The sequence below is a fragment of the Trachurus japonicus genome, chromosome 22 (genome assembly GCF_045865225.1).
Source record: "Trachurus japonicus isolate A0001 chromosome 22, Traja_1.0".
NCBI lineage: Eukaryota > Metazoa > Chordata > Actinopteri > Carangiformes > Carangidae > Trachurus > Trachurus japonicus.
The window spans coordinates 4947974-4975200 of NC_140928.1; the positions used below are offsets into that span (position 1 = coordinate 4947974).

At 40.5% G+C, this 27227-nt stretch overlaps 1 protein-coding gene across 2 annotated transcripts; it reads right to left on the reverse strand.

The window, feature by feature from the left end:
• Nucleotides 1–605: 605 nt before the first annotated feature.
• LOC146963300 (uncharacterized) lies at nt 606–26617 on the reverse strand. 2 transcript variants are annotated; one of them, XM_085766654.1, is made up of 7 exons: nt 26560–26617; nt 16552–16601; nt 15272–15376; nt 14192–14305; nt 13920–14073; nt 13126–13283; nt 606–13035 (listed from the first exon to the last, which is right to left on the reverse strand). In XM_085766654.1, the coding sequence occupies exons 1-7, from the start codon at nt 26615–26617 to the stop codon at nt 1567–1569; spliced, it is 12108 nt and encodes a 4035-aa protein (XP_085622780.1). In that variant the 3' UTR covers nt 606–1566. The 2 variants fall into 2 exon arrangements, with proteins under 2 accessions (XP_085622780.1, XP_085622779.1); XM_085766653.1 differs by lacking the exon at nt 26560–26617 and having other exon boundaries at nt 1781–2066; nt 2206–13035; nt 16552–16651.
• Between the last annotated feature and the right edge of the window lie 610 nt (nt 26618–27227).

The following is a 27227-nucleotide window of genomic DNA, read 5'->3' on the forward strand; positions in this document are numbered from 1 at the left end:
ATATTATTAGTAGGCTAGTAACTGTAGAAATAGTAATGATCAAATATACTGATGTAGTCGTTTTTCTGCATTGTCCATAGGTTTTGAGCTCACTAAATAAAACAATTGGCACTTATAAGGACCATTGAAAACAAAGTGGAACTCACTGTCTTCTTCCTCCTGATTGGTAAACAGGTCAGTTTAAACAGTAACTGCAAGTGAAACTGTTCAAAGGTTTCATGCACTTTTAGATGGTTATTAATCATCAATACCACAATGAAGTCGTCTGATTGGTCCTAAATTTAGCTGAAGTCATTAAGAACCATCGACTCTTGGAAAGCTCTACTTGGATAGAGAAATACCGGTGAAGTGTGTCTCCCTCTAGTGTGCAAATACATGCAGTGTTACATATGTCAATCTTGTGTTGTCAGGAAATGATCAATTCATGTTGAATATTTTTCTACATACAGTAGTATCCCATATTTGCTTTTGGTAGCACTGATCAATATGTGAATTTGACTTATTAACATGAATGAAATGAATCAGACTAAACACACAACAACAACAACACCACTATAGTCAAAGTGAGGTCACACACCAAACAGCTTTAAGATTTCTTCTTTTTTTTTGCATATAATATTTATTTATTTATTTATTGTGTATATCTTTGCAAACACATTGAGTTAAAGCCTATTAGAATACAAACAGGAGCAGTAATCAAATAAATCTCCAGAGGTCATTAAAAGCTATTTACACGGCCAGTTAAATATTCCCACTTTGTACAGTGATATTGAGGAGAAAAAAAATAACGATGTAATAATCTTATTGTAGCAAATTAGGCTCTAAGTAGCAAAGTATTACTGAAAAATATAGTTGTTGAAGCAGTACATTTGCTGTTTGATCATAAGCGTTTCATCTCAGCTTTGCATTGCTATTGTTTCTTTACATTTTAGCTCAACAGGAACATCTTAGTGTTACATGTACATATTAATTTGTGACATATACTGCGCTGTTATTTTGAAGGAGTTCTCTACTGTCAACTTTACAGTGAAATTACAGTAAAAATATTTTTGGAATGTCAGTAACATTGATTGTTTTTTGCACCAACCACCGTTTTTGAATCAAAATGCAGCTGGTTGTTATCCTCAGATTAATAAGAGCACAAGTTATTTGGATCAAAATTGTACATTTAAAAACTACGAAACGACAAAGATATTGATAAGTTTCGACAGGCAAAAGACATGGCTTACTTTAGTTCTGTACCATAAGCAAAGATATCTGTTGAAGCCCTGACATAATTTGCAGTAAGGGCACTCGGTTACACAACTTATTAACAACTTGATCACATTGTCAGCATCAATTACATTAATCTCTCTCCTTATTGGATAATGACATGCAACCAGATATCAAAGTTAACCCCTTAAGATCAACAAATTCTTTCCTGATTGATAAGTTAAACTATCTTCATCCAGTTGCCAACATGATTTCTCTTTTTCTTTCCTTTCACATGACTACAACCGGTGAAATTCGTAACCCACCAGCCAGCGATTGTACTGCATCTTTAAACATAATTTACATCAAGTTATTTCACTTCTCGGCTCCATCAAAGAACCTCATTTTCTCAGAGTGCACAGAGTCTTTCAGGCGTTGTATGGATGAGGCTGTCTCACCTGAGATTGGCTCAGAAGAGCGTGTAATTTGTTTAGTTATAACTACTGTTTCTTTGCTCTCAATTCTCTCAGTTGATGTTTCCCTTGTGAAATACCTCCCAAAAATCGACTTCTTGCTGCTCTGTGACTCTTGAACAGTCGATGATGCAGCTTTGTTGGCCTCCGATTCTACAGTAAGGCCTCCACCTGATTGGACTTGCACAGCAGTCACTATCTTGGCGTGCTGTGCCTCTGGGGTTGCTTGTATATTTGATGTTATTACGTGTATTTTCCCCGACTCCAGTCGGAGCGTGTCCTCTGATGAAGATGAAACTCCAGACGACAGTATGGTGATTTTCTCAGGCAAGTTGGGCTCAACCGAGATCAGTCCAGTGCTTGTTGTGGAGGTGATGATTTCTCTGTGTATCTCCCCAAACCCTGAAGAAACATCAGGACCAGTGTATTTAACAGTAACTTTGGTTGGAGAAGATAAGGACAGACCAACATGTTCACTTGTCATTGCAGAGCTAATATCAGCAAAGGCGTCAGATGACTGGACAGAGCAGGTGGGGCTTACCTCATCACCCGTTTCCCCCACTGGGCTCTTTTCATCCTTCTGCTCGTCTTTCTCGGGAGTCTTTGCAGGTTCTGATGGGGAGGAGAGTCCAAACCTGGGGAATTTAAACCAACCTGTCCTCTCAGGACTTTTAATAGTATCCTGCTTTGTGTCTTTCGTTTCTAATTGCTTTCCACCGGGCTCACCTGTTTCCTGAAGATTTTCTTCTACTTTTGGAACATCAAATTCAACATCAATGTTTTTCAGGATCTCGCCAAATGATGTCAAAGTTAGCTTTGGTGATTTAGTCTCTTCTTGTGGGTCAACTTCAGTTTGTAGCTGATCATCTTTGGTTTCATCTTCAGCAGGGACATTTTCATCTTCAGCTTTGGCTCTTGAAAAACTCAGCTTAGGCATTTTAAAAGATGGCATTTTGAATTTACTTGGAGATTGCTGACCCACACTATCAGTCTCAGTCGTTGGTGGTTCAGAATCTAATGTTGCTGTGTTGGACGTGTCAGTTTTAATATCAATACTTGGACCTTTGATGTTGACTGCAACAACCTCTTTAGGTGCCTCAGTTTCAACTTTGTCTGCATCAGGTGCCTCTACGGTGACATCGTAGGACGCACTTCCTAATTTTGGCATTTTCAGTGTTGGCATTTTAAATTTTAATGGTGACCCTCCACCATCTTTCATCTTTACTTCAGTCTCCACACTAGCTGAGGATTCCTTGACTTGAACTTCAGGAAGTTTGACTTCTGCTTTAACTTCTGGCAGTGTAGCATCTCCATCTTTCATTGATGCATTTAAATCAACTTCAGGTCCTTTTGCTTTTGGTAGTGTAATGCCAAACTTTGGCAATTTAAATTTGCTTCCTTGAGTATCATGTTCAGCTTCAACCTCAGGAGCTTTAACCTCCACTGCAGGTTGTTTGACTTTTACTTCTCCCCCTGGAAGAGAAACATCGACCTGTAGAGGCTCAGCACTGACTTCTGGTACTGTTGCACTTGTCTTTGAAAAAGAAAATTTAGGTAATGAAAATCTTGGTTTTTTCAAGTTTGCATCAAGTTCTGCAGCAGATGGTTCCTCCACTGAAATAACTCCTGATGGTCCTTTAACTTCAACATTAGGTAGAGAGACCTCTGCTTTGGCCTCTGGTAATGTAACCTCAGCATTTGGTGTTTCAATGTCGACATCAACATCAGGGGTTTTACCACCTGTTCTTGAAAATGAAAATTTAGGAAATGTCCAGTTTGATCGTTTCATCTTGCTATCAACCTCAGCTGTAGGGGTATCAGGCACTGAACTGGCACCTTCAGGTTCTTTGACTTCACCACTAGGCAGTGTGGCTTCAACTTTAGCTTCTGGTAGTGTCACATCTACACCTGTTTTCGGCATTGTGATTCCAAACTTTGGCATTTTAAACTTGCTTCCTGACCCCTCTACAGACAGGCCTTCCGTGTCAATGCTGGGGCCTGTGACATCAACTGTAACTCCCTCTTTAGGTACTTTGTCCACATCAGGTACTTGCACATCGACCTTTGGAGTAGCAGATCCGAATTTAGGTAATGTGAATGTTGGCATTTTAAGTTTTGATGGTGATACTTCCACATTACCTGTTTGAGCCTCAATTTCTACTTTGGCAGATGGCTGTTTTGTTTTAACATCTGGAAGTTGAACTTCACCTTTGACTTTTGGAGGTGTAACATCTATATCTTTCTTTGACAAGCTTAAATCAATTTCAGGTGCTTTAACTTTGGGCATTGTAATGCCAAACTTTGGCATTTTAAACTTGCTACCTGATCCCTCTACAGACAGACCTTCTGTGTCAATGCTGGGGGTTGTGACATCCACTGTAGCTCCCTCTTTTGGTACTTGGACTTTTGTGCCATCAATTTTGATGTCTTTGTCCACATCAGGTACTTGCACATCAACCTTTGGAGTAGAAGTTCCAAATCTTGGTAATGTGAATGTTGGCATTTTTAACTTGGATGGCGAAGCTTCCACATTACCTGTTTGAACTTCAATCTCAGGAGCCTTAATTTCCACTTTGGCTGATGGTTGTTTTGTTTTTACATCAGGAAGTTGAACCTCACCTTTGACTTTTGGAGGTGTGACATCTATATCTTTCTTTGACAAGCTTAAATCAATTTCGGGTCCTTTAACTTTTGGCATTGTGATTCCAAACTTTGGCATTTTAAACTTGCTTTCATGTCCATCTGTTTCTACACCACCTTCTGGTTGCTTAACCTGTACTTCAGGTGGTTTTACTTCCAAATTTACTTCTGGAAGAGAAACATCAGCTTCTGGGAGATTGGCATCAGCTTCAAGTTCCTTTGCACCCTGCTTTGAAAATGAAAACTTTGGCAATGAAAACCTTGGCTTTTTCAGTTTGGCATCTTCGATTTCAATATCTGGAGGATGTATTTCTGCTTTGACCTCTGGTAGGGTAACATCAACTTTTGGGGTATCGAGGTTGACATCACCCTCTGGGCTTTTAACGCTTGTCTTTGAAAATGAGAATTTTGGCAAAGTCCAGCTCTTTTTTGCATTTGCATCAACTTCAGCCAGTGGTGCCTCTGGTGTTTTGATTTGAACATCAGGAAGTTTGACTTCAGCTTTGGCTTCAGGCAATTTTAAATCTGCTCCATCCACCTTGATGTCTCTGTCCACCTCAGGTCCTTCCACACTGATCTGAGTGGTAGCTCCAAACTTTGGTAATTTGAATGTTGGCATTTTAAACTTTGATGGTGATCCTTCAATATTAGTTGCCTGAACATCAATTCCAGAAGCTTTCATTTCCACTTTAGCAGAAGGTTCTTTTAGTTCAACATCAGGAAGCTGAACATCAGCTTTGACCTCTGGCAGTGTCACATCTACATCTTTCTTTGATAAACTTAAATCAACTTCAGGCCCTTTGACATGAGGCGCTGAAAAGCCGAGACTTGGTAGTTTAAACTTACTCCCTTTTCCCGCGTGCTCAATTCCTGTAGATTTCATATCTATTGATGGGCCTTCACTGTCAATGGTAACTGCAAGAACCTCTTCATCTCCGTCGATTTTAATTTCTTTGTCCATCTCGGGTACTGTACCAACTCCAAACTTAGGTAATTTTATGGTTGGCATCTTAAATTTTGATGGTGATCCTCCTGTATCCTTTCCCACAACTTTAATCTCAGGAGCTTTGACTTCTACTTCAGCAGAGGGTTCTTTTACTTCAACATCAGGAACTTTGATTTTGGCTTTGACTTCTGGTAGTGTCACATCTACATCTTTCTTGGATAAACTTAAATCAATCTCAGGCCCTGTGACCTTTGGCATTGTGATTCCAAATTTTGGCATTTTAAACTTGCTTCCTTGCTCGTCAATGTCTGCTTCAACCTCTGGTGGTTTCACTTCCACTTCCCCTCCTTTCACTTCCACCTTTGGAATTTCAACAGTGATATCCTGGGGACCAACAGCAACCTCTGGAGCCTTAACATTTGGTTTTGAAAAAGAGAACTTGGGCAGTGAAAACCTTGGCTTTTTAAGTTTTGCATCCACTTCAACACCTGCTGGTTGCTCTATCACAACCCCAGATGGCTCTTTGACTTCAACCTCTGGCAGACAGACCTCTGCTTTAACTTCTGGTACATCAACATCTGTTTGTGGTGCAGATATGTGCATGTCAGTTCCATCAATTTGTATTTCTTTGTCTGTATCAGGTACTTCAGCAGTGATGTTTGGAGCGGCAACTCCGAATCTGGGGAATTTGAATGATGGCAGTTTAAATTTTGATGGTGATTCTTTCACACTGCTTAACTGTGCTTCAATCTCAGGAGCTTTTACTTCCATTTTAACAGAAGACTCTTTTACTTCAACTTCAGGGAGGTTGATTTCTGCTTTGCCCTCTGGTAGTGTGACTTCAACATCTTTCTTTGATAAGCTGAAATCAATTTCAGGTCCTTTTACTTTTGGCATTGACATTCCAATCTTAGGCATCTTAAACTTGCCTCCTTGTCCTTCAAGTTCACCTTCAGACTGCAACTCCAGCTCAGGTTGTTTAACTTCAATCCTTGCTTCTGGAATTGAAACATCTATTTTTCCAAGATTAACATCAACTTCAGGACCTTCTGGGAGTTTAACATCAGCCTTGCCCTCTGGTAATTTGACAGTTACATCTTTCTTGGACAAGGTTAAATCAATCTCAGGACCTTGTACTTTTGGCAATGATATTCCAAACTTTGGCATTTTAAACTTGCCTCCTTTTCCCTCAACTTCTGTTCCTGCCATTTTCACATCAAGAGATGGACCCTTGATATCAATATTTGTGCTGTCTTTAGCTCCATCAACCTTTATGTCTTTGTCGAAATCAGGTACCTCTGCACTAACATTTGGAGTTGCAGCTCCAAATTTAGGTAATTTGAATGTTGGCAGTTTGAATTTTGATGGTGATCCCTCCACATGACCTTCCAAAGTCCCAGAACCTTTAATTTCCACTTTAGCTGAAGGGTCTTTGAATTCAACATCAGGTAGTTTGGCGTCAGCTTCTGGAAGTGTAACATCTATGTCTTTCTTTGATAAGCTTAAATCGATTCCAGGTCCTTTAACTTTTGGCATTGTGATTCCAAACTTGGGCATTTTAAACTTGCTTCCTTGCCCATCAATTTCTGCTTCACACTCCAATGATTTCACATCCACAACAGTCTTAGGAACTTCTGGTATTTCAGCCTCAACTTTTGCCTCGGGCAGTGTCACATCTGCATCCTTCTTTGTGAAGCTTAAGTCGATTTGAGGTCCTTTTACTTTTGGCATAGAGATTCCAAACTTTGGCATTTTGAACTTGCCTCCTTGTCCTTCAAGGTCAACATCAGTTTGCAGCTGTCTGATTTGCATCTCAGGATTTTTAACTTCCACTTCTGCCTCAGGTATCAACACTTCTGCCTTTCCAAGGCTGACATCAATTTTAGGGGCTTCTGGGAGTGTGATCTCAGCTTTGGCGTCTGGGAATTTGACATCTGTATGTTTCTTTGATAAGCTCAAATCTATGTCAGGCCCTTTTACTTTTGGCATAGAGAACCCAAAATTTGGCATTGTAAATTTTGATGGTGATCCCTCTGGAATGTCAATCTCAGGGGCTTTAACTTCCACTTCAGCATCTGGGAGTTTCACATCAGTTTTAGCCTCTGGTAGGCTGGCATCCACATCTTTCTTTGACAAGCTTAAATCAAATTCAGGCCCTTTTAACTTTGGCATTTTAATTCCAAATTTTGGCATTTTGAACTTTCCTCCTTGGCCATCAAGTTTACCTTCAGTCTCCAGTGCCTGAATTTCCACTTCAGGTTTTTCAACCTCCAATTTTGCCTCTGGAATTGAAAACTCTACTTTTCCTAGATCAGTTTCTGGAAGTTTGACATCAGCTTTAGTCTCTGGTAATTCCAAATCTACCCCTTTCTTCGGTAAGCTTAAATCAATTTCAGGCCCCTTTATCTTCGGCATTTTAATACCGAACTTTGGCATTTTAAACTTTCCACCATGTCCATCCATTTCTGCCTCATACTCAGGTGATTTTATTTCCACAGCTGTTTTAGGAAGTTTGACTTCAGCTTCCAGCTCTGGAGCATCAATCTTAGTGTCTGGAATGGAAACATCTCCTTTACCAAGATTGACCTCTGGAAGTCTGACATCAATTTTAGCCTCAGGTAATGTTACATCAACATCTTTCTTTGACAGGCTTGAATCAATTTTAGGTCCTTTCACCTTTGGCATAGAGAACCCAAAATGTGGCATTTTAAACTTGCTTCCTTTTCCGTCCTGCTCATTTACTGTGGTTTTCAAATCAACTGAAGGTCCCTCGATGTCAATACTGGGTGCTGAAATGGTAATTCCAGACCCCTCATCTGGGATGTTAATGTCAGCTTCATCGATTTTGATATCTTTGTCGACATCAGGTACTTCTACTGAAGCTTTTTGAGTACTCATTCCAAATTTGGGTAGTTTGAATGACGGCATCTTAAATTTCGATGGTGAGCTTTCAACATCCTGTTGGTGAACTGCAATCTCTGGAGCTTTGACCTCTACTTTAACAACAGGTTCTGAGACATCAAGAAGTTTGACATCTGCTTCAGGTAATGTCACATCTACATCTTTCTTTGATAAGCTCAAATCCATTTCAGGACCTTTTACTTTTGGCAGCGATATTCCAAATTTTGGCATTTTGAACTTGCTACCTTTCCCATCAAGTTCAGCTGCTGTTGTTTTCACATCAAGGGATGGACCTTCAATATCAACGCTTGGTGCGGTAATATCAACTGCAACACCTTCAGGTGATTTCAGCTGTGTTTCAGGAATTTGAACATCTTTGGTTTTGCCAGATACTTCAACGTTCACACTTCGAGTTGAAGCTCCAAATTTGGGTAGTTTGAAAGATGGCATTTTAAATTTCGATGGGGATCCTTCGATGTCCTTTTCTGCACCTTTAATCTCTGGAATTTTGACATCCACTTTGGCAGATGGATCTTTTAATTCCACATCGGGGAGTTTGACTTCTGCTTCAGCCTGTGGTAGTGTCAAATCTACTTCTTTCTTTTGGGAACTGAAGTCAATTTCAGGCCCTTTTACTTTTGGCATTGTGATACCGAACTTTGGCATCTTGAACTTGCCTCCATGTCCATCAAGTTCAACTTCAGTCTCAAGCCCTTTAATTTCAAACTCAGGTTTTTCAACTTCCACGGCTGGCTTTGGAATAGAAACATCTACATTTCCAACACTGGCATCAACCTCAGGGGCTGTAGGAAGTTTCCTCTCCACTTTGACTTCTGGTAGTGTAACATCTACATCTTTCTTGGATAAGCTTAAATCAAATTCAGGCCCTTTCATTTTGGGCATTTTGATTCCAAACTTTGGCATCTTGAACTTGCTTCCTTGTCCATCAATTTCAACTTCAGTGTGCAAAGGTTTTATTTCCAATTCAGGTCTTTCAACTTCCACCACTGGCTTTGAAATGGAAACATCTACACCACCAAGACTGGCATCAATCTCAGGGGCAGTAGGAAGTTTCCCCTCAGCTTTGACTTCTGGTAGTGTAACATCTACATCTTTCTTCGACAAACTTAAATCAAATTCAGGTCCTTTTATTTTTGGCATTTTGATACCAAGCCTTGGCATTTTGAACTTGCTTCCTTGTCCATCAATTTCAGCTTCAGCCTGCAAATGTTTCAGCTCGGGTTTTTTAATATCCACCTTTTGCTCTGGAATAGAAACATCTATGCTTCCAAGAGTAACATCAGCCACAGGAGCATCTGGCAGTTTGACTTCAGCTTTAGCCTCTGGTAGAGTGACATCAACATCTTTCCTTGATAAGCTTAGATCAAATTCGGGCCCTTTTAACTTTGGCATTGTGATGCCAAGTTTTGGCATTTTAAACTTGCTTCCTTGTCCTTCAAATTCAACGTCAGTCTGCAGAGGTTTGATTTCCAATTCAGGCTTTTTGACATCCATCCTCTGCACTGGAATAGAAACATCTACGCCGCCAACACTGGCATCTATCTCAGGGGCATCTGGGAGTTTCCCCTCAGCTTTGACTTCTGGTAGCGTAAAATCAACATCTTTCTTGGACAAGCTAACATCAAATTCAGGTCCTTTTATTTTTGGCATTTTGATACCAAGCTTTGGCATTTTAAACTTGCTTCCTTGTCCATCAATTTCAGCTTTAGCATGCAACGGTTTAATTTCCAGCTCAGGTTTTTCAATGTCCACCTTTGGTTCTGCAATAGAAACATCTAAGCTTCCAACACTGGCATCAATCTCAGGTGCATCTGGGAGTTTCCCCTCAGCTTTGGTCTCTGGTAGTGTAACATGTACATCTTTCTTGGACAAGCTTACATCAAAGTCGGGCCCCTTAAACTTTGGCATCTTAATTCCAAACTTTGGCATCTTGAATTTGCTTCCTTGTCCATCAATTTCAACTTCAGTCTGCAGAGGTTTCACTTCCAGCTCTGGTTTTTCAACCTCTATTTTTTTCTCTGGAATAGAAACGTCTATGTGCCCACGAGTAATGTCAACCTCGGGGGCATCTGGGACTTTGACTCCAGCTTTAGCTTCTGGTAGAGTGACATCAATGTCTCTTTTTGATAAGCTGAAGTCAATTTCAGGTCCTTTAACCTTTGGCATTGTAATACCCAATTTTGGCATTTTAAACTTGCTTCCTTGTCCATCAAGTTCAACCCCAGTCTGCAGAGGTTTAATTTCCAGTCCAGGCGTTTTGACTTCCATCCTTTGCACTGGAAGAGAAACATCTACACTTCCAAGACTGGCATCAATCTCGGGGACTTGAGGGAGTTTCCCATCAGCTTTAGATTCTGGCAGTGTAACATCTCCACTTTTCTTGGACAAGCGTAAATCAATTTCAGGTCCTTTTATTTTTGGCATTTTAATACCAAGCTTTGGTATCTTGAATTTGCTTCCTTGTCCATCAAGTTCACCTTCAATCTGCAATGGTTTAATTTCCACCTCAGGTTTGTCTATTGCCACCTTTGGCTCTGGAACAGAAACATCTACATTTCCAAGAGTAATGTCAGTGTCCATGGCTTCTGGAATTTTGACCTCAACTTTAGCCTCTGGTAGAATGACATCTTTTTTAGACAGGCTTGCATCAATTTTAGGTCCTTTCACCTTTGGCATGGATATGCCAAGAGTTGGTATTTTAAACTTGCTACCTTTTTCCTCACTTTCAAGTATTTTTACATGTGCTCCATCAATATTTACATCCATGTCTGCATCGGGCACATTTAAACTGATGTGTGGAGTAAATCCTTCACCCCTAATCTCTGGAGAGGAGATGTCAGCCTTTGGCTTTGTAGCATCAATATCAACACCAAATCCTGTCAGTCTAATGCCACCATCCTTTTTGGTTGATATAACACCTGCAGAATCAATGTATTCAATGTTATCAACTCCGGGGATTTTGATATCAGTTATGACTCCTTCAATCTTCCCCTCGCTTTTCTTTGTTTCAGTTTTTGATATCACATCTTGGAGCAGTATGGTCCTCTCTCCTTTAACTGTAGAACCTTTTTGCTCAGAGGTATAGTGTCTTGGGAAGTCAATTCCAATGTCAGGGATTTTTATGTCTGGTTTTGAAATCCCAAAGCTAGACGCTGTTATCTTTGTCTTCTTCTTCTGCGCCTGAGGCATTGCTCCTTCTTGTGCACTTTCTTTGCCAGGTATTATAATATCTTCTCGTTTATAGGCCTCAGTTTTCATCTCTTTGTCACTGTGTTTTGGCTGAGTTTTGAGTTCTATTTCAGGTCTTTTCAAATCTACCGTGGTCTCAGTTAAAAGTTCATGTGAGGTCAAATCAGCAGTGATCTTTGGGAGCTTGATTGTGGTCTTTGAGAGTTCTGAAGAGGCATTTATATCAAACTCACTGAAGTGTGCTTCATGTTTTGCTTTGGTATCCACCACTTTAGTAGGTGTTTTCACTGTTATTCTTTGTGCATTTGCATCTATCAAAGTAATTTCTTCAGGAATAGGCATTCCAGATGTGTCAACCTTTGGCACTTTAAAACCAGGTAATTTAGAAACGGCCTCTTTCACGCTGTTAACATCAATTGACATTTGTACAGTTTCAGATAGACTGTCTTCATCATGTCCTGTCACAGTAGCTTTTGGTCCTTTAATCCGTTTGACTGTAGTCTTTACAGACTTGTCCTCCATACCTGGAATCTCAATCTCTTCACGTTTGGGAAGTTGTGTTCTTGAAAGATTGCCTTTTGACAGTTTGTCGTAAGGATCCCCTTTTGCCTCTGTACTTTTAGTTGGGCATTCTTCAACTTGTTGTTGTATAGTTTCCTCAGTTGTGATGTCAGTCAAGCCTACTTTAGGCAGTTTGAATATTAAACCTGTCTTTTTTTCTTGCTTTTGTTTGGTGTCCTTGCTTTTCTTTGGTTTTTCTTCGCCTTTCTTTGGCGATTTCTGTACAAGTGTGATATCAGAAGTATTAAGTTCGACCTTGGGCAAAGTCAGTGTCATCTCACTGCTGATTATTTGGGTGTTGGCATCAAGTGGTACCTGATCTCCTTGTACTTCTGTGCGAGACGCAACAGCTATGGTGACATCAGACTTTTCGTTTTCAGGCTTATCTGGTGCTTCAATACTTGCCCCCAGCGTTTTTAGCCTTTTTGGTGACGCTTTTGCTTTTGCGTCTTTCTTGTGTGATTTATCTTTCCCCAAAAGTTTCATTTTTAATTCAGATCTTTCTTTCTTCTTCTTCTTGTCACCGGGGGACTTGATTTCAGGTGGGCTTTCTTGATTTGCCAAAGCCACAGTTATATCTGCTGTTTTCAAAGTGTTGTCTATACTGATGAGTTCGACCTTGTGTTGGCCAGTTTCAGGTTCAGTCATTTTTTGATCATTTTGCTCAGGTCTTAAATCTTCCACTCCTTTCACATCCTCTGTCAAATGGATATCAGGCGCGTCTCCTGAGAGGCTTTCAAGGCATTCAGGTGAAAGCATGTCAGATGCCGTCTGGTAATTGTCACCACTTGTCTGCCCAGTTGTTGGTACATCCGTGTCCTGATCTTCAGATGAACTTATGCGGCCTCTCTTTGTCAGAACAGAAAGCTTCATTTTGTGCCTCTTCTTGCCTTTGAGAGCATCCTGAGTTTTTATAGGTGACTCTGTGTCACTCGTGGTCGGACTAAGCTCCAGCTTCCTCTGCTCATCAGCCTCTGAGGAACTGTGAGACCTTGTAAAGCGAGATTTCCGTCCTTTTCCAAAGGAGGGAAACTTTGGCCATGAAATGCGAGCATCCCCACGCCTTTTGGTTTTTCCTTGCTCCCTCATCTCTGCAGGATAAATGTCATCTTCCTGTTGAGCAACAGAAAATGCAAAACATCAGTTTTAGCCAAAACATTCCCCATTGCAAAGAGTCTGAACAGACAACTTAAAAATAGTTACAGGAATAATGTCAGAATCGATGGCTCCTTCAGTCTCTGCGTCTTGCTTGCGTTTCAGGCAGAGCTTCACTTTGTAAGCCTGAGCGTGCTCCAGAATCTGAATGGCATCCTCATATGACACGTTGTCAAAATACACAGTGGCACTCAGGACCTGATCACCTGTAGAAATACAAAAATAATATTTCAGAGGCACTTAGAGGAGAAAGATTATCTGTAGATGAAACAAGATCAAGGTAAGTGATCAAGTGGCATTCGTCTGTGAAAATGGAAATAACAAATAAAGTATTTATTTATTTGGATCCCCATTAGCCTCTACTAAAGTACTAAGTGCTCTTTCTACATTACATCATTGTTCAAAACAATAATATAAATTTTAAATCGATACCATAGGTAGTAAGAAAACAACAAGAACATACATAGTAAAAAATAATATCAATAATAATAATAATCACAATAATTAAACCCCAACAGTCCATAAAAGCTTTGATACGCAGCTACAGAAAAAATAGTGAGTACCAGTGACTGATGCAAGATGAATACAATGAGGTAAAAAATAGAAAATGAAAATTGAAGCATTAGTCATCATATAAATATATATTAATGTCCTATTCATAGAAGGACTGGTCTTCTGCGTCATTAGATATTTAGTATGATCAGCCATTAGACTAGAAAATACAAAAGTGTTTGAAGTACAGTAGAGATCTTTTTGAAATCTCAAATTGGCAAAAATATAATGCAGGACTTTTTAATCCCACATCTCTCACTCTGATTAGTAATTTTTTGTTTTTATCTCACCTTCTTTCAGTTTCAGACTCTTTGAGGCCGGTGACTCAGGAACCACTTGCTTGATGAAGATCCCCTCCTTCCCTCCTCCGCCATAAATGAGCCCCTCTGCACATCCATCTTTGGCTGTTTTCACAATCACCCCAGACTCAGGGCTGTGAACTTCCTGTCAACACATCAAAAATAAAGCATGCAATCATTTCACCTTCGGCTGTGCAGCGAAGCTCCACCTGGCACTGATTCACAGATACGGTACAGACGAAGAGAAGCTGCGAACGTCTCACCTTCAGTTTACTCATCTTTGGAGTTGAACGCTTTTCAAACATGGATCCAAGCCCAGACTTTTTAGATTTCTTTCCACTCCCACTTTTGTGTTGTGGGTCATGCTCTGCTTCACACTGGGAGGAAAACACAAAGAAAAAATCTTGAAAGTCTGACTACACCTCATATTTCTAAACAGATCAACATGCCCGTCTTGCAAAGCTTCAGCTGTAACAGGTGTTTCATCACATCCCACAGGATTTGCAAGTATTTACACAGACGGGGAAGAGGGCTAACATGTGGTGCATACGCTGCACATGCATTCATACATGGGAGTAGCCCAGTCTATTGCAAACAGTAACAGTAAACAAACCAGAGATCCCGTCTTACAACACACACTCTGCAGAACATCTGATAAGTTCACATGGACAAATTGCTGATGAATTATACACTCACAAAACCAATTTGTCATCTCACTGTGTTTATTTAATTCCCATTAGCTCCAGCAATGTTGATATTTCAATGCATTTATTTTCCCCCATTGATTCAGGCAACTTATAGTATTTGTCAAACTAGATCAAAACTAAATCTGTAATCTGTCCAAGTTGCAAATGTTGAGGGGAAAAGAAAAAATAATGGTAGTAATTCTTACTTTGATGGCATTAATTAATAAATCAACAAGCTGTGAGCCAAGAAAACCTTTTCCTCTATTAAACACTTTAAAGGTGCTGACATTTAATATGTATTTTACACTTAATTAGATATCTCCGTCAACACCTGTCATCAAATACAACCCCTTATACTTTGATTTGAGCTCCATGTGAGTACAGATAAGACAGATACACAAGCTCTCTGCTCTTGGTCACAAGCTTATCCCTCTAATTTTATTTATCCACAGAGCAAAGTTGTGTTGAGTCGCAAATAGGCAGCTGAATGACTCAGTTTGTTTTCAAGTGTTTACGTAACCAGCTCGAAGGATTTCTTCAGTGTTATGTCAAGAAGAAACTCCGATACAGACAGAGATAAAAACTTAATTTGTCCTGTTTAGAGTTTAACTGTATATCCAGGTGCTGCAGGTGCATGTTTAGTGCTCTGCTCTGTACCTCCAGGTCACTGTCGGTGTATTTTTCAGGAAACTCCTCGACGGGCGACGATCCCTGAGGGCGCGGTCTCTCTCCCTCTGTGAACTGAGACGGCTCGTCACATATCTGCAAGGACACGAGGTCGGTCCAACACAGAAACAGTCACATGGGGACATTTGTTGAACTTTCCTGAACTCCATTATCTTGTCTTGTGTAAAAAAAAAAAAAAAAGGAACTAAACAAAACTAAATTAAAACTTGTTTGGAGAAATAATAAGTGTGATCACACCTCGTTCAGCCAAACACAGCTCTGTCTGTTTGCCTTTTGATAAATGTCACATTATTGCTGATGCTGGACGATGCGTCGGTCCAACACTTTAACACACTGAAACATAATTACATCTATTGTCATAAAGTTTGTCACATAAATCCCTGAGGATGAATCCTAATGACTGAGAACTTCAACTTTCTATTCAGTTTATTAAGCATTAGCATGTTTCAAATGCATTAGTAAACCAGGAAGTGAAAGCATGTTTGACCTAGCTGCACCTGTTAACACTGAAATTTCTTTAACTTGTTTTTAAAGGGACGAAACAGTCCAGTGTTTGACTCGGCTTTTATTTTCCAGATTACTGGGATTTGATACCAAACTATCCGCTTCAGCCAGTTACTACTCTGCTTGTTAAATGTTCCAAATCAATTACAAAAAGTAAAGAGAAGCAGCTTTTTGTAACTTTGAAACAGCTCCTATTTTGAATTGATTCAACCTCCACAAAATCATTCTTTTAATGGTTTATATCCTAATATCACACTTTTACACTCACCATTTGTTGTTTTTTACCTTCTTTTTGGAGTTAACGATTTTACTGTTGTAGCTATTTCATGCATTTAATGTGAAATTTCTGTTTTTTGTTCATATTTTATCACTGTTATTATTATTTGTCTTCATGTAAAGCACTTTGCTGCATTTAATATTACAAACTATCATTATTATTTTTAGTAGTCCTATCAAATAATAATTTGACATGCATACATTTATATATGAAATATAAAAACCTTAAAATATGTCAGAACTTGTAAATTGATCATTGTTGATCTCTAGGGGAAACAAATGTTAAATACAACAAACTAACACATTTTATATATTAAAAATACATGTTATACAATAATAATAAACAATTTTATGATGCTAACTATGTCAACACATCTAGACAGGTAGATCCTTTTATTTTATTGGCAGATTTGACTCCATTTTTCAGCAAAGTGAAGCCACTCGGAGGTGAGGATTTAAAGTGAACTCACTGAGTCGTCCTCGGCCGGTCGGTCCTCTGGTCCTCGCAGCCTTCGACCGGCTCCTGTAGAAAACAGACAAAAAAGCTAAAATACCAAAATAACATCTGACTTGACTCCATAGCTGCTTATTTTAGTCAATAACAGTGGCTCATTCCTCCACGTTCTGCACACACAAGTGAATAACTTAATCTCAAAACTATGTTGCACGGTGATGCACGGCTAAATGGAAAAATTGCATTAGGTAATTTTAGCCATAGCAGCCACAGAAGTGCTGAGTCTCAAAGTCTCTGGTGCTCACTGTAACTGCAGCCAAATGATGCAGGTTTTCACAATGTGTTTACAAACACATCTTAACATGCATTCAGATAGATTAAATATGTAACCACTTCATTATATTTTAGTGAATTAAACAGGATTATCTCAAACTAGGCCCGATGTTTCAGCTCGGATGTTTATCAGTAAACCGAGCCTTCCACCCTGCCCGACTCCCTCTCTCTGTTGTTTTGAGGCTCAGAGAGACACCGGAGCCGATGATGAGACTATTTAGAGGTTCTTCCTGGCAGTAACTCCCTCAGGGAACCGCCGCCTCCTTCGTCTGTTAAGTGCTGCACCGTTATCGACCCACAGACTCTGCAGACCCTGAAGGCCACAGCAGCAGCAGCCGCCGCCGACGATGATGAAGAGGGAAAGTCTGACTCCAAGTGAATCTGGTTAGTCAGATTAGTGTTATTACTCATAACTCACCTCTATTTCATTTTAATCTATTTTAAAGGGATAGTTCACCCAAAATTGAAATTTCACTCATTATCTACTCCCCCTCATGTGGACTAAGGGCTGGGAGAAGTTTCAGAGTCCTCCGTGGCTTCTCTGAGTTACAGGGGGTCTCGGCGTAGCAGTGCATGTCCATATAGGCTAATGGTTGTGAATGGATACCACTTTTCTTCGTCCAAAAAGACACACCAAAAAACATCCAAATACCTCCATAGTGCTCGTCTGTAATGTCCCTCTTGTATTGAAGCCCCGACATGAGAAATTGTTCCACCGGTCAGTGCAAATCACGCGAGATTTGCAATGACAAAGGAAGAGCAGTGAACTGAGACACTGGGAGCTTCCGCTACAAACAAGCTTAAAACATAGACTTATTTAATTTTTTTCTGAACAATTTTTAATGTTGGGGCTTCAATACAAGACGGACATTACATACGAGCAGCATGGAGGTATTTGGATGTTTTTTGGTGTGTCTTTTTGGACGAAGAAAAGTGGTATCCATTCACAACCGTCATATGGACATGCACTGCTGCACGAAGCCCCGCTGTAACTCAGAGAAGGCACGGAGGACTCTGAAAATTCTCCCAGCCCTTAGTCGACATGAGGGTGAGTAGATAATGAGTGAAATTTGAATTTTGGGTGAACTATCCCTTTAAACTAAGACTCTATTCAAAGCCATTTCAATGTCTGACAGTCAAACACTTGGAACAAACTCTACACCTGATAGATCGCTGTAAAACAAAACTTGACAGCCTTTCTTTTATCCTAATTAGTAATTTGATAAATGAATGTCATCAAGAGCCCAGCTGATGAACAGATGTTGTGCTGTCGCTGCAAATTAGGTCATTACTGAATGAAGAGTAGACACGGTCGCGCACATCCAGTTCGTCAACGTCTGATGAAGACTGATGTGTGCGGTCTCCTCTTTTTGCTTTTCCTGTCATTACTGAATGAAAAAGCTGTTCACAGTCAACACTCAAATTCAAATTATTTACATTGCCGATAAAAAAAAACAATGTCCCAAGCAGCTGATTAATCTTTGCTCTGTTGTGAGATAAAGGGAGCTGATAGGCTGAGGTCGTGACCTTTGTAGCTAAAGCAGGAACCTCCTGCATAAAATTAAGCACATAATGCTTGTGTCAAGTCAACATGTGATATGGAAGTTGTAATTACAAGTGTTTATACATGTTATAATACTATTTCCTGTTTTCCTGTTGTTAAAATCAACAAATGTGAATCAAAATACTAACAAGAAGTAAAAAACTGAAGTGAAAACTCATCATATTCCTGCAAATCTTCAAATTAAAATTACATAACAATCCTCCAGTGCCAATAAAACAACTGTAATAGACACTTTCTGTCACTAGTTGCATGTATAGTAGCTATAGTAGTAAGTTAACCCTCTGTGATGACACTCCACCTACTGCCTCACAGTAATATGTGTCATGTGAAGAAGAGCTTGTGTAAGTGCATTAGAAGACAGTTAAGGAAAGAGACTGATGCTATAAAACCTCCTACTGTATCAGGGTGTGTCACCACCGCAACGATTGATCACTGCAGAATAGATGATCAAATTACTTATTATATAGCTCCATAAAAAATAAAGAAATAAATATATATCTAAAGTCACAACCTGCTGTGTCATCGCAGACTCACATTCCCCTGACGCCACCATTAGAAGTAATAATAATAATATAAGACAAAGAGGGAGGAAGCCACCACAGTCTGGACATGTTGTCTTCACAGATACTTTTAAACTAAGACCGTCCTGCTTTTTAAAACTAGGTTTGACTGTAAGAAATAATTTTAAAAAAAGATAACTTTGGACATTTAGAAGATGAGCTCTGAGTCGAACACCTCACCTACCTGTCGCCTGCTGCCGCTGCTGCTGCTGCTGCTGTTTGTTTAACTCTGGGAAATGAAGCGAGGTGTTAACGACACGTTGTCCAAACTGCCCTTAAACATTCCTGGTGTGAGTGTGTGACTGAGCCAAAGTGACTTAAAGTGATTTGTTCAGCCACCGATGGACGGAGGAGGAAGAAGAGGAGGAGGAGGAGGAGGCGGGACGCGACTCAGCTGTAGTCCTTCGTACCTTTTTAGTGTCACTCCCAAATTGAGTTAAGTGTTTTCTAAAGGGGCCTCGCAGTCACTTAACTCTTTGCACGACTGATTCCTTAGAATAAAACAATTCCTTTAGAATAAACTGACTCTCAGGAAAGTCTCATGAATGGATCAGAGAAGTTGGTAACACGTTATAATAAGTACACACTGTTAAGCATTAATTAAGATTTAAATACTGAATTCATCATTTATAACACATGAATACTCATTAGTATGTAGTTTATAGTTTAAAATGTTTTACCCATCATTGATAAGCACTAACTGTATTTATAAACTACATACTAGTGAGTATTCATGTCTTATAAATGAAGAATTCAGTATTTATTAATGCTTAACTAATGCTTAAAGGGATAGTTCAACATTTTGTCAAATTGGCCCATTGCCATAATCCCTATAGTCATAGCAGTAGGTTTGTTACCTTTAATTGTCGGTGCAAGCTGTTTTTAGAATGGCAGAGCAGAGCTGCAGAGCTGCAGAGCTGCTCAGAGCTACGATACGGAGGCTAATGGGATTTCTTGGTTTCCCTCATCAAACTCATCAAATACACAATCCAACAACTCCAAAACGCTCTGGTGGACAAGTTGTGACCTGCACATTCACCACGCTATGAGATAATAACAGAACGTTACCAGACAGAGTTGTTTTAGAGGGAAATTCATGCAAAACCGCTCATGCACGTTGCCTTCAGTGACAGTTTTTCAGCAAGCAGTCTCTGTATTTCCCTCTAAAACAACTCCGTCTCGTAACGTTCTGTTATTATCTCATAGCGTGGTGAATGTGCAGGTCACAACTTGTCCACCAGAGCGTTTTGGAGTTGTTGGATTGTGTATGTGATGAGTTTGATGAGGGAAACCAAGAAATCCCACTAGCCTCCGTAGCGTAGCTCTGAGCAGCTCGCAGCTCTGCTCCGCCGTTCTAAAAATAGCTTGCACCGACAATTAAAGGTAACGAACCTACTGCTATGACTATAGGGATTATGGCATTGGGCCAATTTGCCAAAATGTTGAACTATCCCTTTAACAGGATTTTGCAAAATGCTATTCAGCTAATTATCACTGGGCTCGGAGCAGCAGGGTCGGTGGTCGTTGGTCGCCAGTGGCCGAGAGCTCGTCCTGGATCTGGATCATTTTACTGTAAATTAGATTTTATTTTTTTGTTTTGTTCTATTGTATTGTTTGACTGAGGCTGTGGCAGCGCCCTGTGTTCTCTGAGAGCCCTTTTTTCTAATTTCTAATGCAATAAAAACTTGAACTGATTTGATATAAAATAATTTACGATTTAAGGTCATTCAAGATTATTTCTCGTCTCCTCCTCTCCTGAATGAAATACAGTTTCTCCAGGTTTAAACAGCAACTGAAGTATCTAAAACAATAACAAACTGTTTAAATATTAAAAATGTAAAGAGTAAAAATAAAGTGTCATAAAAACTGAAAAGAGAATCAGTGCATATAATTGAATTACTTTGATTTACAGAAATAAATTAAGCTCTGTTGATTAGCTGATTGAGCACAATCGAAAGTAATCAGTGCCTAATTAAGCAATGACAAGTATTTCAAAATAAAAGCCCTTTGCAAATTAACAACCGATTAATAAACACAAACAAAAACACACAGCTGCACAACATCTGTTGGATGGTTTGCATGAATATTTTGTACAGATGTTTTCATGATCCCCAGAGGATGACTTTAGCTCTAGCGCCGCCATGAGGTTGATCAATTTTATAATTTTGACTGAAATATCTCGACATTTATTATATATTTCAATTTAATTACACATTCTTGTTCCCCGGTGGATAAATATCAGTAATAACTTTGTTGATCCCTGAAGTTTTTACTTGGGTTTTATGACAAAATATCCTCAAAAAAATCAAGATCAAGATCAAGCTGAACATTTACTGTCTTCACAAGTTTCCTCATAGTCAAGTTTCAGAGGAATTCCTTTCACAGCTTGTTCTGCATCTGTCAATTGAACGGCAGATTAACCGGACTAAAATAGTACATTTTTATCATTTTTTCTAAAGTTATTATTATCAGTAATTATTCACTTTAGAGGCCCGCACAAACCGGGACATTCACTATTGTGTCGTGGCCGTGTGTGTGTGTGTGTGTGTGTGCAGTGAAGTGGAGCTCAGTGTTTCTACAGGAAGTGAAGCCGGACAGAATTAGGTGGATTCATTGAATTAACCGCGGCGGCGAAGGAAGGGTCCCTCAAGGCTAAAAACTGTCATGTGCCGCGTCTCAAGTCCCACACAGCAGCAGCCATGAAGCCATGAAGCTGCTGTTCAGTAAATGTTCAATAAAAGACAAAGCTATTACAACTTCAGAGGAGTGTTTAGTGTACAGTATTTAGAAAGTCAACAGTAACAGCTGTCAATCTAAACTTGTTTAGATTGACAGTATTTCGTTTTTTCATGTCTGTCCATTACGGCATTACTTTCTTATTTATTTTTTACATGTCCGAAATAATCTTCTAATTGCTGACTGACTGACTGACTGACTAAGTAGCTAATTAACTAACTAAATAAGTAACTAACTAACTAACTAACTGACTAACTAATGGAATAATCTGGAGAATGATTTAAAAACATGCAGGACCATAATCTCTCTTTAAAAAAAAAAAAACTCAAATTAGGATGATCAATTCATATAAATTAGAGTAATGAACTGTGATGCCTGCTATGCTGTAGAGCTGGGTGGGGGGGGGGTTCTCTCTTTTCTCTATATATTTTTTTCTTTTCCTCTTTTTTTGACTCTGTTATTTGCTGATAAAAGAAACAAGCAGATTGCATAGTTTTTAATATAACTTGATTTATAATAAGCAAAGCTTCAGACTACACTTTTTCGGTCCAAATGTCTACTGTACACTTTCTTTATTTACTTATTGTTTTTACTTTGATTTGCATATTTTCTGTTAATCTAAACTAAACTAAACTAAAAAGTCAGTGAGTCTCCACTTCACTTCATGATGCATTTCTGATCTTATTTATTTCCCACCTCGTTCAGGCGGATGTCCAGTTATTACTCCGGCCCTGAACTGAACTACACACAAACTCCCTTCTCAAATATTTGTCATGTGGGCGTTGCAATCGGCCGTGATAACGAACTCTCACCGCCGATTAAATCTGTCAAAAAAGAAAAAAAAGAAAAACTAAATCACTTGTAGATCTACAGTATTTACCTTAAGAGTGTGACTCATTATAGATTAGGTTATTATTTGCTGCTGCCTCATCACGCTCTGCTCGGACTCATGGGCGGTGATATTATTCCTGCAGATATATGAGGAGTGCTGCAAAGATCCTGCATGATTCATATTTTTGGGTGCAGCAGCAGCAGCAGCAGCAGCAGTTTTGGGTTTGGGTGTGGCTCGTCCCCTCGGTGCTTCTGGTCTAATGTGACGATGAATTAGGTTTTACGACCTGCAGCAGCGGAGCGGCTGATGATGCAGGTACTTAAACGCCTCAGTGCCGGCACTTTTCTTTTTTTTCCAGAGACAGCGAATGCCTCATCATCATCATCGTCATGGTGCTCGTTTCTTTCCCCCATGCAGCGGCCAATGATTTAATCAAATCACATAATAATAATTTAAAAAATACAGAATATATAAAGTTTTAAACCCTCCTGTTGTCCTTCTGGGTCAAATTGGCCCAGTCTGTTCCCTTCCTCCATCCTTCCTTCCTTCTTACAGTCCTTTTTCCTTCCTTCCTTCCTTCTTTCCTTCCTTCCTTCCTTTCTCCCTTCCTTCTTTCCACAATCCTTTTTTCCTTCCTTCCTTCTTTCCACAGTCCTTTTTTCCTTCCTTCCTTCCTTCCTTCCTTCTTTCCAGTCCTTTTTTCCTTCCTTCCTTCCTTCCTTCTTCTTCCTTCCTGTTTTGATCCAACTGACCTGATCCGTTCCCTATCCCTCCATCTTTCTTTCCTTCCCTTTTCCCTTCCTTCTTTCCTCCCTTTTTTCCCTTCTTCCTGCTTTGAACAAATCTATTCCCTCCCTCCTCTTTCTTCCTTTTTCCCTTCCTTCTTTCCTCCCATCTTTCCCTTCCTTCCTTCCTTCCTTCCTTCCTTCCTTCCTTCCTTCCTTCCTTCCTTCCTTCCTTCCTTCCTTCCTTCCTTCCTTCTTCCTTCCTGTTTTGATCCAACTGACCTGATCTGTTCCCTATCCCTACTTTCCCTTCTTCCTTCCTTGAACAAATCTATTCCCTCCATCTTTCTTTCCTTCCTTTTTCCCTTCCTTCTTTCCACAATAATTTTTCCCTCTCTGTCTTCCTTCCTTCCTTCCTTCCTTCCCTTCGTCCTTACTTCTTCCCTCCTTTTTGACCCAATTGACGCAATCTGTTCCCACCCTCCTTCTATCTTTCCTTCCTTTTTCCCTTCCTTCTTTCCACAATTATTTTTCCCTCCCTGCCTTCCTTCCTTCTTTCATTCCTTCCTTCCTTCCTTCCTTCCTTCCATCCCTTCATCCATACTTCTTCCTTCCTTTTTGACCCAATCTGTTCCCTCCCTCTTTCTATCTTTCCTTCCTTTTTCCCTTCCTTCTTTCCACAATTATTTTTCCCTCCCTGCCTTCCTTCTTTCCTTCCTTCCTTCTTTCCTTCCTTCCTTCCTTGACCCAGGAGGAGAGCAGGAGGGTTAAGTGTAATTTTGCTGTCTGTCCTCAGCTCATCTCTTACGTAACCACCTCTCCTGCTCTAGTTTGTATTTCCTGTTGAAAAGCACCTACAAGCCCCCTCCTCCCCCTCCCTCCCTCCTCCCCTCCACCTCCTCCTCCCCTCTTCACTAAACTAATATAAAGTAATACAGCTCATTATTTGTGCTCTCGGATTTGGATTCTGCTCATTTTTGTGTGTGTGCGACGGAGACGGAGACACAAGCTCCTTTCACTGGAGCCTAGTTTGTTTGTTTGCATCCAAATTATAATAAGATTTGAGAGACGAACGGGAGGGGGGAGGGGGGGTAAGGGTTGGTGGGGGTTGGGGGGGTGGGAGGCAGAAAAAAAAAAAAAAAAAACTAAATTAGATTTTCTGCATGGATTATATGAACATGAGACCGTAAAGGCGCATGGTTTCAATCTATTAATCTGCTGCGAACTCACAGAGTTTCATCACAGCGCTGGAATTCGTGTCTTAATCTGCAGGATATTCCCACGACACGCACGATTACACCGCAAACACACAACACGCACTATCACAACCAGGTCACAGACCCACACACCGGAGGTCACCTATCAATTAAATAGGAAGTTGATTAAACTGTATTGATGTATGATGCATTGACAGCCAAAAATATGTACATTTTTCCATTTAATTCACTTGTAATTTCTGAGAATTAATGGAAAGTAGCTGTTAGTTTGTGTTCAGTCTGTTGTTTAATGGTCTAAAATAAGTTTATCTTCCTGTCAGATAAGATTGGCACCAACATGAGGACACGAAACAGGAGAAACGTAGTTAAAGCATTGAGCTTTTAGATCGTCTAGGGGACAAACTGACGTCAAAATCCTCACTCAAAACGAACAAAAAGAGAAATTCTGCAACAACAAACTTCTCAGATGGAGACTTGGTGAGTGAAAGCAGCCGTTCAAGCTCTGTGATATCGATTTAAGATCAGGATTTGTCCGACTGAGGCTGATGGATCGTTAATGGATCAGGATTGTCTGCTCCGTCCGTCTGTCCGTCTGTCTCTCTGTCTCACTTCCTCACAGTAAACCAACCTTTACCTCTCTCTCTCTCTTCTCATCACTCTCTCTTTCTCTGACCTTGAGCGAACACAAAAACCCTCTCAACCTCCTCAGGTTTAATTAGAAGTAGCAGCAACAGCAGCAGCAGAGATAAAACGAAGTAGAGGTGCATTGTGGGAAACGAGACGGACAGAGGACTCCACACAGAAACAGAACCAGTGTTATTTTTAAATGAATAATTTACCACATGGCAGAAATCAGCCTATTTCTTTCTCCTTTTTTTACTGCCCCATGCAGACAATAACATGGTATAATAAAACACAGTGTGATGATGTAGCTACACAAACGCAGCAGTAAATCCATAAACTTTATATCATTGTAAACAGAGACACACCTGCACTTAAAACGCAACGACTTTCATCAGAAATCGTTGCTCGTGCGTCATAAAAACGTCCATGAGAAGCAAAAACAGGGACAAACTACACAAACTACACAACTACACATCGTTTTAAAACCAGAAAAGCTTCTTACATAAGAACACAATCACGCATCTTCACAGATTTCACAGACTTTCATCATAATAAACAATAAAACATCTATTTTTTTCCAGTTTTTCCACTGCCTGCATCATTAATAATCAATGTCGCACAAACTGCGTTAACTGTGTAACTGTGTGTCCAATGTGGTTTGTTTACATGGTGTGTAAACATTAACGTTTAAATGATGCAAACGCGTCATCAGGACCCGTCTGACGTGACGCCGGCTGAAGACAGAATGAATTTGCACCGACTAATTTTCCATCTGACGCCTTTTTTAAACGCTGCATTTGTGATGATCAATCTGGGATCAATCAAAGCTGCACGGTGCATGTGATGCTGCAGCTTCCTAAACCTCAACACAGGTGGTTCTTCTTTTTCTGTCACATTTAAACCTACAGCTGTACAGTAGCTGTTGCACCTATAGACCTACATCTGGGGACAGTAGTTTAGTTCCCGTTTCATCATCATCTTTCAGCCTCAGGACGCGAACGTGACTCCTTTTGCTGCTATTTCTGACTTACTTCCTCATTTCTGCTTCACTGGGCTGCCACGGTAACTGAGTGTGAGTGTGTTTGACTTTCAAAAACCAGAGAAAAAGAGGGGGGGGAGAAGTGCAGAGCTGCTTCAACATCCTTCCCCCTGCCAGTGATGATGATGACAACATCATCCCCCCCCCCAAAAAAAAACACTCTGCAGACACAGACACACCCAGCTCACTCAGTCAGTCTCTCACTGCAGCTCAGCATCAGCACCATCATCCGCCTCAAACACACTCAAACTCCGTCACCGCTGCTCTACTGAACCCTGCTGCTCAATCTGGGAATTGCTCTGGGAAACACACACACTCATATAAACATACATAGAGAGCGTAAGAGAGAGAAGGAGAGAGAGGGAAGAGACAGAGAGAAGAGAGAGATGCCCACCCGTCCCTGAGGAGGCTGCGTGCCAGTTGGGGAAGGCCAGGTGGAAACAGTCGCACATGATGGCAGCGGTGGAGGAGACGGAGGAGACGGAGATGAAGTCCTAGGCCGGGATGGAGGTGAAGGAGGAGGAGGAGGAGGAGGGTTAAGCAGGTGCTGCTGCTGCTGCTTCTTCGTCTTCTTCTTCCTCCCCCGGTGCGTCCTGGATCGAGGGATGAGTTGCAGAATAAACCAGAGAAGAGAGTGAATGAGAGCGAGAGCAAGTAAGTGAGAGTGAGAGTGAGAGCGAGCTCGCTGCTGCCTCAGAGCTGTCCACCGACTGAAGGAAACTCCCTCGCCTGCCCCGTAAACATGGACCTCCAGTGCAGCACACTAACTTAATTATGGGAGGAGCTGCCCCCCCCTCCTCCCTCTTTCCTTCCCTCCTTCCTCCTCCTCTTCTTCGTCCTCCTCCTCCTCCTCCTCCTCTGTTCAGTCTCATTGATCAGCCCTAATCGGACAAGGACAACCACGATGTCAGCTTCTGGCTCCAGCAGTGAAGTGAGTGAGGAGAGGAGAGGGAGGAGAGGGAGGAAGAAGGGGGGTGAGGAAACAGTTTACTGACATGGAGCCATAACTCAATTTGACGCTGTGTATACTTAGTTTAAAACCCCTCATTGTGCACAGAGAGG